At 36.9% G+C, this 13,799-nt stretch overlaps 1 protein-coding gene across 3 annotated transcripts in view; it reads left to right on the plus strand.

Annotated features, from left to right (window-relative positions):
- ADGRV1 (adhesion G protein-coupled receptor V1) overlaps positions 1 to 13,799 on the plus strand; it is a 447,886-nt gene that overhangs the window by 84,611 nt on the left and 349,476 nt on the right. For all 3 annotated transcript variants that reach the window (XM_050943853.1, XM_050943852.1, XM_050943851.1), the window contains 8 exons: positions 1,702 to 1,841; positions 3,267 to 3,876; positions 4,844 to 5,059; positions 6,439 to 6,654; positions 8,063 to 8,307; positions 10,143 to 10,324; positions 11,092 to 11,903; positions 13,509 to 13,718. In XM_050943853.1, the coding sequence (XP_050799810.1) occupies positions 1,702 to 1,841; positions 3,267 to 3,876; positions 4,844 to 5,059; positions 6,439 to 6,654; positions 8,063 to 8,307; positions 10,143 to 10,324; positions 11,092 to 11,903; positions 13,509 to 13,718 (2,631 nt within the window). The remainder of the gene's footprint in view (positions 1 to 1,701; positions 1,842 to 3,266; positions 3,877 to 4,843; positions 5,060 to 6,438; positions 6,655 to 8,062; positions 8,308 to 10,142; positions 10,325 to 11,091; positions 11,904 to 13,508; positions 13,719 to 13,799) is intronic.

The raw sequence follows: 13,799 nt of genomic DNA on the forward strand, positions 1-13,799 counted from the left end.
CCGTTTTGTTTTGTTTCTTTATAAACTTGACTTGGAAAATTGGTTTGGCTGAATATTACTGCATTTGCTCTACAAGGAAAACATGCAGAAAATCCATTAAGTTGTAGGCAATTAAAAAATTACCCTGCTTTGATATTTTGACTCATACCTGACATAATTTGTGTTCAAACTTTCCAAAATAGAATTAATTTGAACCACAAAATGAAGCCAAACCTGAAAAATGATGTCTGTTTGTTTAAAGATTGAAAAAGTTTTGACTGCTTTTCCCCACTAATTTTCATATGTATGCTTGTCTGTGTTGCCTGGTTCAGGCCAAAAGCAGAAGTATAGAAATATGGTAAACAAGTAGGGTCTATTCTTGGAGAATTTCCAGCCTACCTAGAAGCAAAAATAGCCTGTTTGTGTGAGACTTCCAACCTTGTTTTGCAGATCCAAAAAGTTTAGAGACGCATCCAAACTATACTAAACTTATCCAAGCCAAAAAGTGCAAACCATTTTATTCATCTCTGGTTTTGAATTTCCTCAAATACAGATATATTCAAATAAGTGTGTGTGTACACACGTACTTAATTGGGCTCCCTTCCTTGCTTCTGAAACAGTTTCTCCAATGACCTAACTACTGGCTTTGTACAGTATCACAGTTCTCTTTCTTCCCCCTTTCTGTCTCAAATCACTCTGTGATAACACCTTCCCTTTCGCTCTTTACTACTTGCACTGTGTGTTTTCATCAACTGTGCTTCAGAACTCTGGCCTCTCAGTTACACTACATTTCTTGGTACTTTTCTGTCACTTTCTCCCTCAGGCTAAGTGTGTCCTTTCTCATTAACTGAAGCATTCCAGCAGAATTGGTGGCCAGCCCTGCAGTATTGAAACTAGAGATCATAATTCCATATTGATTTTTTTTAACAGCACTTTTAAAACATTCCCATTCAAGCCGATAAAGGAATGATTTTTTTAAATATGCAACCATCATTATATATACAATTGCATGTTTAACTTGCACATGCAACTGTCATAGTTGGGTATGCACATTAGGTCATTAGTGTACACATATAGTCAGTTAGATGTAAAAATGGCTATTTGCATGTTTAGATATGAATTCCGTGCAGAATGGTCATAACTGTGCGTGCAAGGTTGCTGTGTGATGTTATACATACAGTTTTGTAACTGGGTCCTAATAGTCTCCAGTAATTTTAGAACTAGAATACTTTCTTTGTAAAATTTGTCATCCAAGAAATAGCAAGAATATTTTTATGAGTATGCACACGAAAACATCATAAAAGATTTTCAAAGATGACTAGGTGATTTAGATACAATTCCTTTAATTTTACTGAGAGTTTTGTGTCTAAATCTCCTAATTGACTGAAAAATCTCATTCTTTGCCTCTATAATGTAATTGAAAAAATAAGACCCCAACTAAAACAAATGCATTATCACATCCTGAGTTAATTGCATTGAATTTTGTAGTGCATTTTCAGTCATCTCAATTTGTTAATGGAAGGAGTAGAGTTATAAAACTGAGCAAACTCTTCTGTGCGCATAAACTGCTTAGATACAGATTTACCTCCAATTAGTAAGCCTTCATGCAGAAAATATTTCTGTTCGTTGTTCCCATAGTAAACTTCTTCTTTTAGCTTTTTCTTTGGTGTAACTGAAGATACTGAAAAACTAATTCAGCTTTCCTGGAATTTGTATCTACAGCCAGCCTGGGAATAGCATCCCACATCATAGTGACCATTGATGCCTCTGATGATGCTCATGGTGTGTTTGAGTTCAGCGCTGAGTCGCTCTCGGTCAATGGGACAGAACCTGAAGATGGAGACAGTGTAATTGTGCTTCAGGTCACTACACTTTGCTTTTCATCTGTTGCTACACAATCCTCTTCTATTATTTCTTTCATTAGAGTTTCTGTGATCCTTTATCACAGGGTTGTAGTCTCATAGACTCATAGACTCTAGGGTCAGAAGGGACCAATGTGATCATCTAGTCTGACCTCCTGCACAAAGCAGGCCACAGAACCCTACCCATCCACTTCTATAACAAACCCCTAACCTATGTCCGAGTTATTGAAGTCTTCAAATTGTGGTTTGAAGACCTCAAGCTGCAGAGAATCCACCAGCAAGTGACCCATGCCCCACGCTGCAGAGAAAGGCGAAAAGCCTCCAGGGCCTCTGCCAATCTGCCCCGGAGGAAAATTCCTTCCCAACCCCAAATATGGCGATCAGCTAAACCCTGAGCATGTGGGCAAGACTCACCAGCCAGCACTCAGGAAAGAATTCTCTGCAGTAACTCAGATCCCATCCCATCCAACATCCCATCACCGACCACTGGGCATACTTATCTGCTGATAATCAAAGATCAATTGCCAAAATTAAGCTATCCCATCCTATAGTCCTATGATTGTAACTTGAACAAACTGTGCATCCTTTTCACAATGCTTAGTTAATAATTACTGTCTCCAATTTAGAAGGTCAAATTTATAATCCAACAAGTGTAATGTAATATAATAATCCAAGTGTAATGTAATAATATGATATCAGTTAACCAATATTTTAAAAATAATATTTCATCATCCACTCAAATATTAGGTAGACTCGAACCTCAGAGTTACAAATACCTTGGGAATGGAGGTCGTTCATAACTCCGAAATGTTCATGACTCTGAACAAAACATTATGGTTGTTCTTTCAAAAGTTTACAACTGACCATTGACGAAACACAGCTTTGAAACTTTACTATGCAGAAGAAAATGCTACTTTTAACCATCTTAATTTAAATGAAACAAGCACAGAAACAGTTTACTTGCCTTGTCAATTTTTTGTTAAATTTCCCTTTATTTTTTTAGTAGTTTATGTTTAACACAATACTGTACTGTATTTTGTGTGTGTGTGTATGTATGCGTATGCATGTTGATTGCATACTTCCAGTTCCAAATGAGGTGTGTGGTTGACCGGTCAGTTCATAACTTTGGTGTCTATATCTCTGAAGTTCTACTATATTAATCTCTTATTAAAGAAACAGAATTGTTGATGGTATAAATTATTTTCTTATAAAATATTAAAAGAGAGAATGACAAATACAGAAGATGGGAACGCAGCCTAGCTGAGGCAGTAATTGTTACAGATTTGCAATAGGTGTTCATATTTAACCCATCATGTCACAGTTTTGCAACTCTTTCAATAGACTGAGATTGGGATTTTGAGAAATATCCTTTTCCCTCCCCTTTATAGTACAAAAATATTTAAATTTTCATATTTTGCACTTTAGGTTGTCAGAAATCAGGGGGCCTTGTCCCATGTCACTTTGCATTGGATCATAGTCTGTGATCCTACTGAAGATCTGATCTCTACCTATGGCAATATAACTTTTGATGTAGGGCAAAGAAGAGCAAATATAACAGTGCAAGTTTCACCTGATGAGTATCCTGAACTGGATAAAATGTTTTCTATTTTGATCATCAATGTTTCCAGTGGTCGTCTTGGAATTCATACTAATGCTACATTAACTGTTCTAGCTAATGATGATCCTTATGGAATTTTCATCTTTTCTGAGAAAAACAGACTAATCAAAGTTGAGGAAGAAACCAAAAACATCACCCTAACAATAGTACGATTATATGGTCTCCTGGGTACAGTCATGGTAACATACAGAACCATGGATGATGATGAAAAGTCACCGTATCTGAAATCAAATGTTGTCAGAGCAACACAGGAAAGAGACTATATACCCGTTTCTGGATTTGTGATCTTCAGAGCCAATACAAGTGAGGCTAGCATAACTCTTCCTATTTTAGATGATAAGGATCCAGAGAGATCAGAATCTGTGTTTGTGGAGCTACTCAATATTGCTTTGATGGAAAGAGTGCAGGATAGATCAAGTAAGTGTTTTACATATTAATTGCGTGCATTTTAGAGACTTGATAATTTCAGTAAAATTTTAGCAAAATTATAGTTTGTTTTCCTACCTCAAAATGTATTCAGATGTGTTACATTTGGTGTTCTGGCCATGTATTACCTTAAAATATTCCTTTGTCAGGGTGTTACTGAAAACAATATGATTGTATTTCTTGTCTCTTTTGTATTATTTTAACTGAGGCCTCTCTGCCTATGTAAATTACAAGGTTGACTGTTAGCATGAGGTTCTGTTGATCAATCTCATTATTGTTGAGAAGCATAGCATAGTGAAATGACCAGTTTGAGATTATATTGCATTGCTTACCTTTGCTATATCATGAACTTTTATGTGTTTCTTTTAAGTATACAGAATGCGTACTGATCAGCCATTCAGTGATGTTTGGGAGACTATAGACTGATTTGCACTTCAGAGCAGCCAAGCTTGTCTAATTAATTCTCCTACCCGTTCTTGATAAGCAGGAAAGCTTTAAATATATCTCTGTGGGGAGAATGAACGGTTATGTATATTTCATCATAACAACCACAGAAATAATACTCTGACAGAGACTGTAGTATGATTGCTACAGACCCGACAGAGCGATGAATGAATAACTAATGATTTGGCACTGTCCCACCTTTTTGAGAAATAGGCTGCTCATGTATATACCACTTCAGAGGCTGTGATAGAAAACTCCTGCAGTACGATATCAAGCTGTGCACTTCAGGATTTGTTATTATATTATAATTTCAATAAACTGTCTAAAAACTTTGAGTGAGGTTGTGAAGTGTACTCTCTGTGCTACTATGACTACTTTCAGTAAACTAGTTTTGTTGATGACTGGTCGCAACTGATAAGATACCATGAAACCCACCTAAGTCTCTGAGGTCTCCTGTAGGTATACGATAGAGATCCCAGACTCTCTCTCTCACCAAGTTCCGGTTGTATTTCAGTTGTGAATTCTCCTCGCCTTGGACCTAAGGGTGATACAGTAGCTCATGTAATTATCAATGCCAATGATGATGCTTTTGGAACACTTCAGCTGTCTGCTCCTGCTGTGCGAGTTGCTGAAAACTACATTGGACCGATCATCAGTGTGACCAGAACTGGGGGAATATTTGCAGATGTTTCTGTGAAGTTTAAAGCTGTGCCAATAACGGCAAGAGCTGGTAAGAAAAGAGGATTGTAAAAATACACATACTGTGTCAAGTTTGCAATCCAATACATAGCATATACTCTCTAGCAAGGAAAATCAACAGGAGTAATGAGAAGTTCCTTTGAGTAGTAAATGAGTAATAAAGAACAAAGGCCCTGTGCTGTATGCCAGCTGAAAAAAATATCATTTTAGTTAATAGCAATTATTAAAGAAACTATTAAGGGATATGTAGTTTATATGTCTGTGAGTAACACACATCTGCTTTTTGAAAGGGGCATTGTTATTTTAGAGTCAAACTAATTTAAATAAATGAGTTAAAAGCAGTTTCAGGATTAAGTTCAGCTTCCCATTTTGGGCTTTTATAGATCCACATTTTACTATTTTAAAAACTGGTATATCTCTCCTGATGTTGTCTGAAAAATCCAAAGAGACAGTGGAAACTGTTTAACTTGGACCTTGATCCTGCAAATGTTTAAGCACATGAATAATCACATTAAACTAAGAAAACAAGACATACAAAGTGAAACATTAGAGAAATATGTTCTCTTTACTCTCTTTCAGCTGTAGTCAACTCTGAAGTTACTTGTAACAGTAATAGGGAAAATAATTCCATGCAGATGTCTGATTTTTAAGTTAATTGTCATCTTTTATATAAACATTATAGTTAAATTATTGCTAAGGACTTGTCTTCACTGCAATATTAGCTCAAATCTATAACTCGAGTGTTGCTCGTAACCTGGGGTCCACACACACAAGTCTCTAGCTCAAGTTAAGTGGCGGTTTAAGCTTGAACTAGCTGATCCGGAGGTGAGGTGTGTGTGGTGGGACAGAGTGCTGCTGAAGCATAAGCTAATAATTCAGTGGGTAATGGGGATGCAGCAGCTCCCATTACAGCAACTCATCAGCTGCTAATCTAATCACTCAGCTAAACCAGTCACTCTGTATAGCTTGAATGGTGTTTTCACAGTGTGGTCACTCTTACTAGAGTGAGCAAATGGTTGCAATCTGTGAGCTGACTCCACTTGGAAAAAGGTGCTTCTGGTCAAGAGTAGTTGACAATACAAACACAACCCCAAACTGGAAACCACTTTGATAGAATGGACGTATCCCATTCAACAATGGGATTAGATGACACCAGCCACTGTCTCCAAATGCTCCCCCGATTTACCAGTATAATCGCCGTCTTGTCCAAGCTAAGCTTCAACCATTTCTCTGCTGTCCAAGCCACAGACTCCACCAGGCACTAGAAAAGCAGAGTTATTGCATTTGTTGGGTTTGCAGAAAAAAGAGAATTTTATTGGGTGCTGCATGCAATTAAGATAGGAATAACAGCATTTATGAATTGTGTTTAAAAGGTTTCCTTAGGTAACAACATAGTTTTTCTATGCACAGGTGAAGACTACAGTGTAGCCTCATCAGATGTTGTCTTACTAGAAGGGGAAACCAGTAAAGCTGTGCCAATTTATATCATTAATGATATCAACCCTGAGATTGAAGAAACCTTTCATGTGCAGCTGCTGAATCAAACAACAGGAGGAGCCTTGCTTGGAGCATTGACACAATCAGTCATTACTATTGAGGCCTCTGATGATCCATTTGGATCTTTTGGTAAATTGGACTCATTTGAATGTCTTTATTTTCTCTTCTTTAAAAATCTGTTTAGACATGTTGTGGATGTACTATATCTTCCAGGATGTGCCATTGTCTCCCTCTTAGCTGAGCCATCGCTGTGTATTATGGGAAATACACGCTGGCCAGGGAGCCTGGCCCTGAGAAGAGAATGGGTGCAGGAGGGACCCTAATTACAGCTCCCAGGAGGCCCCATGAGGCTCAGTGGAACACTGTTTAATATTGAACCAAGACAAAATGAAACATTTCATTTCAATTAAAATGAGAATGTTTCGATATAATCTAATGGATTTTTTTTTAAATTCCATGGAAAAACATTGATATTTCTACTTTTTATCCTGTTTAGGACAAAAACAAATGTCCAGAATTTCCAGCAGTTTAGAAATCCTTTTTTTTTTTTTTTTTTTGATCAAGACACCTCACTGCAAACCTGGAGTGGATTTAAACCAATGACCTAGAAATGAAAACTCTGTGTGCCATCACTAACCCCGTAAACCATCCAGTCTCCTGCATTACTAAATAGTAAACCAATATCATGTTTGAACAACTGGGAGTTGAAAAAAATCACATATTTAGAGGAAATTACATATGACTATTTTCCATGGAATTTTTTCCCACTGGCACATGCTATCTTTACAGTAGAACTGATGAGAGAAACGGGGAAATTGCGTGGGAAAAAATTCAAAGTAATTTTCATTCTGCAGGTTTGAAAAAGAACAAAGTTTCTGCTCATTTAAATTTTTTATGAAAATTTCTTTTTAAACGTTTTTGTACAAAAATGTTCATTTTTTGGCATTTTGACTTTTCCTTGTGTTCTGACTTTTCCTTTTTCCCTCTGTTTTTTATTTCCATTTTGTCACTGCAAAAGAGGAAAAGACAGAAAACTGGTGATCTTAAAATAATGAAAAATGGCTATTTTTTTCTGTTTTGTTCCTTTAAAAAAAAAGATATAGTAAAACCCCTAATTTTTGTGAAAAATCTCTGATTTTTGAGAAAATATTTTTAGTGTGAAGTATTTAGATTAGCTCTATCTGATTGCTGTTTCTGTTCTCTTGATGGGAAAGGTGAGCCGAAGTGGCTCTTAATATCCCTCTCTTCAGTTCTTAGTAAACATGTAGTGAAAGATTCCTGATCATGTGTGGGAGTTTACCCATCACTTACCTGAACCATATATAGACAAAGCTAGTAGATTTAGCACCTCCATTTCACAAACACTAATTATAATCTCATGTCAAATAAAATAAATTAAAAGTAGTTTAATTCTGCAGGATGTATGTACTGCAAATGGTTTCAGCAAAATGAACAAACAATTTTGATGAGGAATTTTTGATTCCTTCAGCCTCAGTGTTAGTGATGAGGAAATAAGCCTCTCTACCATGTGCTTCAGTTTTTCAGGTCAATGAACTCACTGTGGAAGAGCCAGAGTTCAATTCGATTATGGTAAACTTGCCAATAATCCGCAATGCTGGGACTCTCGGCAATGTTACCATTCAGTGGATTGCCACCATTAATGGACAGCTTGCTACTGGTGACTTGCGTGCTGTCTCAGGTAATGTTACCTTTGCCCATGGGGAAGCCATTCAGACGCTGTTGTTAGAGATCCTGGCTGATGATGATCCGGAAATCCAAGAGGTGAGTTGAACATCTAGACCCTATCTGGAATGACACTGTCCAGAAGTGTTTATTATCTCTGTTTTATATAGTGATAGGTTAAAACCTAGAGATTTTATTCAAAACAAAAGGAAATCAAGCTGAAAATACTGTTCTGGAAAATTATAAAACAATTTTCAGATACACTAATTAGTATTCTTTGATCCTTGCTGCTGATATTCTTCTTCTTCTATAAGATTCTCATTTATTCACAAATATATTGACTATCTAAGCAATGTAATCTTTTTCTTAGGTTTGGTTTACTAGTGATAGATACATTGAACCTGATTCACTATCTAGTGAACATCTTAGAATTATATTGCAATATGTATGGGAAATAAAACTACACATCTGGTTACAATATGGATGAATTGCAGTGGTTAAATCTGACCCATGGTAAGGCAAAACTGAAGTCAGTGGTGTTACACCCATTTACTCAAGGGCTGAACATGGACCATTATATAATCTAGAGAGAAACAGTGCTATGGGGTTGGGAGAGAAATTATTACAATATGATCAGACATGTTACTAAAGATTGTACAGTGTAACTAAGAGGGAAAGTGATTTCAAATTTAAGTGTGCACAATTTTTGAGTAATTTATATTTTGTGTCTGACTTGGTATGGAGTTTTGAAAGAGTTTCCTATTTTATTATAAGTTTTAGTTCTTCTGAACTATTCTGGTCATGAGCCTGAGAAAATATAGTATTTCAGTGTTTTTTTTAAATACAGGGATGAAAATAATCCTGAGACCAAAAAGAGTTTTCTATCTAGTTTGATTTACACCAGCATCATGTTAAAATAAATTATTAAACTAATTAAAACAAGCTCTCTTGACTCTGTGGCTATGTTTAGACTCTTTCGGGGTGTCTTCCCTATTTTTAATTAGATAGAGAACCTTTTGCTCTACAAAATTGCCTATAGTTTGTATCATGCAACAGTGTGTATGATAAGGAATGTAATAAATAAGTTTTAGGGCTTTTTGTGCACACAAAACTTTTTGCACGCAAACAAATGCATGCAAGTTTTTCATGCACTAAAATATTCTGACCAATTGATGGGATTTCTACATGCATGTAAAATCTAACCGACCATGGGTGTTCAGACTACATTAAAAGAGGTGTTATAGTAGAGATTTCCACTAGTGTAGATCATGTTTGACAGGTAGTATGAATTTTGGTTATGGGCAGGGAGTATATCCCTGACAGTTGTACTTCTTAGCAGTAGCGGGGAGAAGAAATCTTCACTGTGTCTTACGCAGTGTCTTTCGTGTTTCAGGGATTGTAGCTCCTCATATCCCTTGATAATATACGTATGGCACACACCTTCTGTAGTTATAGCAATGCTTTTTATCATACTGTATAGTAATAACTCTACCTTTTACTCTTTTCACTTACTATGATGGAATGCTGGAATGACTATGGGGGGAAGCCAGCAGAATCCCAAAAATCGGATTCCCCAGACTTTAATGGGTAGATAGGAGTACAGGAACATGACTTAAATTGATTCAGTGATAACTGAAGCTATGCAACTCACTGCTTACCCAGAACACTTCTGTGTTAGTCTTTTAATCTGTATTGTTTTCTGTTGAATGCATAGCGCTTAGACAGCCCATTGAATCTGAACTTTTAGAAACATGAAGGGCTATATCATGAACCCTTTGGTGTTACTGATGAACATTTTCTCCCACTGCAGTCAATGGGACTGTGTATTACTGCTCACCAATGGGAGCCAATAGTTCAAACCTAGCTGGCCCTACATGATTTATCTTGGTTTCACAACATAATGTTATTAAGGAAAGTCTAATTATATTTTGTAGGTTATCCATGTGCAGTTAACCCAGGCCTCGAATGGAGGCGCTATTGGGTTTGATGGCATGACAAATATTATAATACCTGCCAATGATAATCCTTATGGAACAGTCTGTTTTCATCACGCCTTGTACCGAATTCAGGAGCCGCTGGAAAGAAGCTCATTTGCAAACATAACTGTCAAGAGAAGGTTTGTTTAATGTTTGGTTTTTTATGTAAGCATTTGTGGTCTTTCTCCTGTGTCTTTAGCGGAATTACAACTCCATGGGCTTTTTCTCTTTTTTAATTTTGTTTTTATTTCCTTCTTGTACCGTTTAACTTATCATCTAATCAGAGTAATCTTTGGCTCCTATATTGATGCTCTTTTAGTTTAAACGAAGTATGTCTCTTTATCATAAACATCTATAAAGAAACATCTTTTTAATTTTGTCGTCTTAATTCTTATAAACATTTAGGGCAAGAGCGTTCCCTGCTCCCAGGAGTCTAGATGGAGAATAAAAGAGGACAAGGCTCAATATGGCTGTGTAGAAGCTATCTATATCATGGCTCAAGCATAGGGGAGGGAGAACAGGCATTTCTTCTGTGATATGACCTCCTCTGAATAATTGGAAGGAGACAGAAGACAGGGCAGGACAGCTCTGTCTTCTCTCTCTCGCCATCCAGCAGAGCTAGCAGGGAGTAATCTGCATTGTTTCTGCTATGTATGAATAACTATAACACGTTCTATAAATAATCAAATGTGCCTTCCACACAGGGTCACAAGTAAATTACTCTAGTAGCGGCTTCAAAGAGGATGGATTTTGAATGGTGTTTAGATTATTTGAAACCATTGAACAGTTTTGAAAAGGCTGATAACTTGTGTTCAAGTCACTCTTCTTAATGTAGAGACCTACAGATATAAAAAAAACTGTCTGCATTTATTAACATGACTCTCTTATCTGTCACCACATCTTTTAGTGGGGGAAGATTTGGTCAACTGCAGGTGTTCTACAGTACTTCTGAGGTTGATGTAGTAGCTCTCGCAATAGAGCAAGGCCAGGATATACTGTCCTACTATGAATTTCCTGTGCAAGGAATTCCTAACCAGCTGTCAAGGACTAAAGTGAATGTCTCAACAGCAAGTGATCCATTACACACCTGTGCAATTCAGTGCCTAAAAGAACAAGCATGTTTAGCCTTTACATTCTCTAGTGCCTCTGGATTTCCTTTGTGTTTTTGGCTGGCGACATGGATCAGCCCAGTAACCAACAACTCGGGATTCTGGACCTACAAGAAAAATGTCACCAGTGTGTCCTCTCTTTTTGGTGCACAAGCCATTGCTGGCAGTGACTACGAATCAGTTACAAGTCAATGGGCCATAATGCTGGAAGGGGAACAGTTTGCAAATCTCACAGTTACCGTACTTCCTGACAATTTGCCAGAGTTGGATGAGAAGTTTGCTGTATCCCTGTTGAAGGTTGAACTGATGAACACCTCAGCCAGCTTAAAAAACCATCCAATGATAGGAAAGCCAAATACCTCCATAGTTATCATAATGATGAATGGAGATGCCTTTGGAGTGTTTGTGATCTACAGTGTAAGTCCCAATACAACAGAGAAAGGTCTATATGTGGAAGTTGAAGAGCGTCCTCATACCAATGTGCAGCTTATGATACACAGAACAGAAGGCAGCCTGGGACAGGTGACAGTGGAATGGAGTGTGATTGGTGGAACAGCTACCCAAAACTTGGATTTTGTAGGTGATGGTGAGATTCTGGTGTTTGCTGAAGGTGAGGCAAGGTTTACATTCTTTTTTTCCCTTTCTAGATGGAGAAAGGTAGAGGGACCTAGATAAGTAGTTTTCTTGACTTTTAAACCCGGGTGTCAATTTACTGTTCGGCTGTGCCTCCTGGCATAGACTATGTTGTGTGGTAGATGTACATTCTCAAGCATATTGTGATATTTAGCAGCTCATCAGCATGAGCCTCAAGATCCAATCTCCTGTAATAAAATATATATGAATGTAATAGTAAAATTTGTAAATATGACTGGGTCCTTCAGGGAATGTTGCACTGTAAAGATCTGGTTCTCGTCTTATTTACACTGAATAACTCCACTGAAGGCAGTAGTTATACTAGTGTAAGTGAGGTCAGGATGAGGCACAAAGTGGTGTTTTTTTTTTTCATCCTTCAGTGCAAAAACTGATCTTTATAAAGCCAAACTTTTAAGATGGCTGCTTCTGCTTCCGCAATTAGCTGTGTCCTTGAAATGAAAGCATCTTTTTTATTTTAAAAGATTTTATTAATTTCACAACAAACGAAGCATACCTAAGAGTTTGCAAGTGAGACAAATGAGCAACTGGCAGACATTGCTTATATGCAATTCAGCATGACACAAACATTTTGAGAAATAATTGCGATAGTTAGTTTACAAGCAGCTGAAGGGAGTGTAATATACACATTTTTACTATGCCATTTATATTGATGAGTCATCAAACTCCAACTAATGACTAGCAACAGTAATTCTGACACCGAGATATAATTTTGTTGGTACTTTATAAAAAAGCTTGATACTAAACAGATTAAAAAAGAATTAAAAAGACAGCATAGTAAGAAATATGTATTTTGTAACCAAGTATGTTCATAACCCTAAAACCTTAGGTATTTCACATACATTGAACAATAGAATTGTATTGGAGATTTCAATGGTCCTTTGGGAACTGATTGACTTGTACAGTTTGCTAGTTGTATTGGTCTGATTGGGTAGCATGGAAGGTAGATACCAAGTCCATTTGAAAGGGTTGTGGGTGAGTGGATTGTTGAATGCAAAACCTGAGTCAGTCTATCAAATTCAATTCATATGTGTGTGTGTGTGTGTACCCACCCCTATATATACAGCATTTGGATTATTAGTTAAACTCTCAGACTATTCAAATTAAGTTCCTTAGAGAGAAAAGGATACACTATTGTTTTCTTTTACAAGAACAGCTCTCACCTTTTCCAAATAGAGTTAAAAAGCTGAAGTAAATGCTGAGTGATTAAAGTATTCTGAGCACTCAAAAGTTAATTATTTCTTGTTTGAAGGCTATTTGTTATAATTTACATGGTACGTTCAATAGTTGTTGCAGTGGTATAGATTTACATAATTTATATATTTTTAAATATTTCCTAACAAAGAGGAAGATTAAGCCCCTTTTGAAAATGTAGAATCATAGGGTTAGAAGGGACTGCAAGGTCATCTAGTCAACCCCCTCTGCCAAGATGCAGAATTTCAGCATGACACAAACATCATTGTTGCAGAATTTGTTATGTCTAAACCATCCAAGACAGATGGCTGTCCAGTATGTCATTTGTTATGGTTTTGATACCTATATTTTCTTCTATTTTTCCTTACAGGTGAAACTAAAAAGATGGTCACATTGACCATATTAGATGATCCAGAGCCAGAGAATAATGAAAATATTATAATCAGCCTTACCCACACTGAAGGAGGAAGTCGTATTCTTCCTAGCTCAGACACCATCACTGTGGTTATTCTGGCTAATGACAATGTGGCAGGAGTTATTAGCTTTCAGACAGCCTCAAGATCTGTTATTGGTCATGAAGGTGGGTTCCTCTTTATGCTGACCTCACTAGCTCCATTTGCAATCAACTTCCTTATTCATAGTTTCTGTTAATGAGGACTTA

Source organism: Gopherus flavomarginatus, chromosome 3 (assembly GCF_025201925.1).
Source record: "Gopherus flavomarginatus isolate rGopFla2 chromosome 3, rGopFla2.mat.asm, whole genome shotgun sequence".
NCBI classification, from domain to species: Eukaryota; Metazoa; Chordata; order Testudines; family Testudinidae; genus Gopherus; species Gopherus flavomarginatus.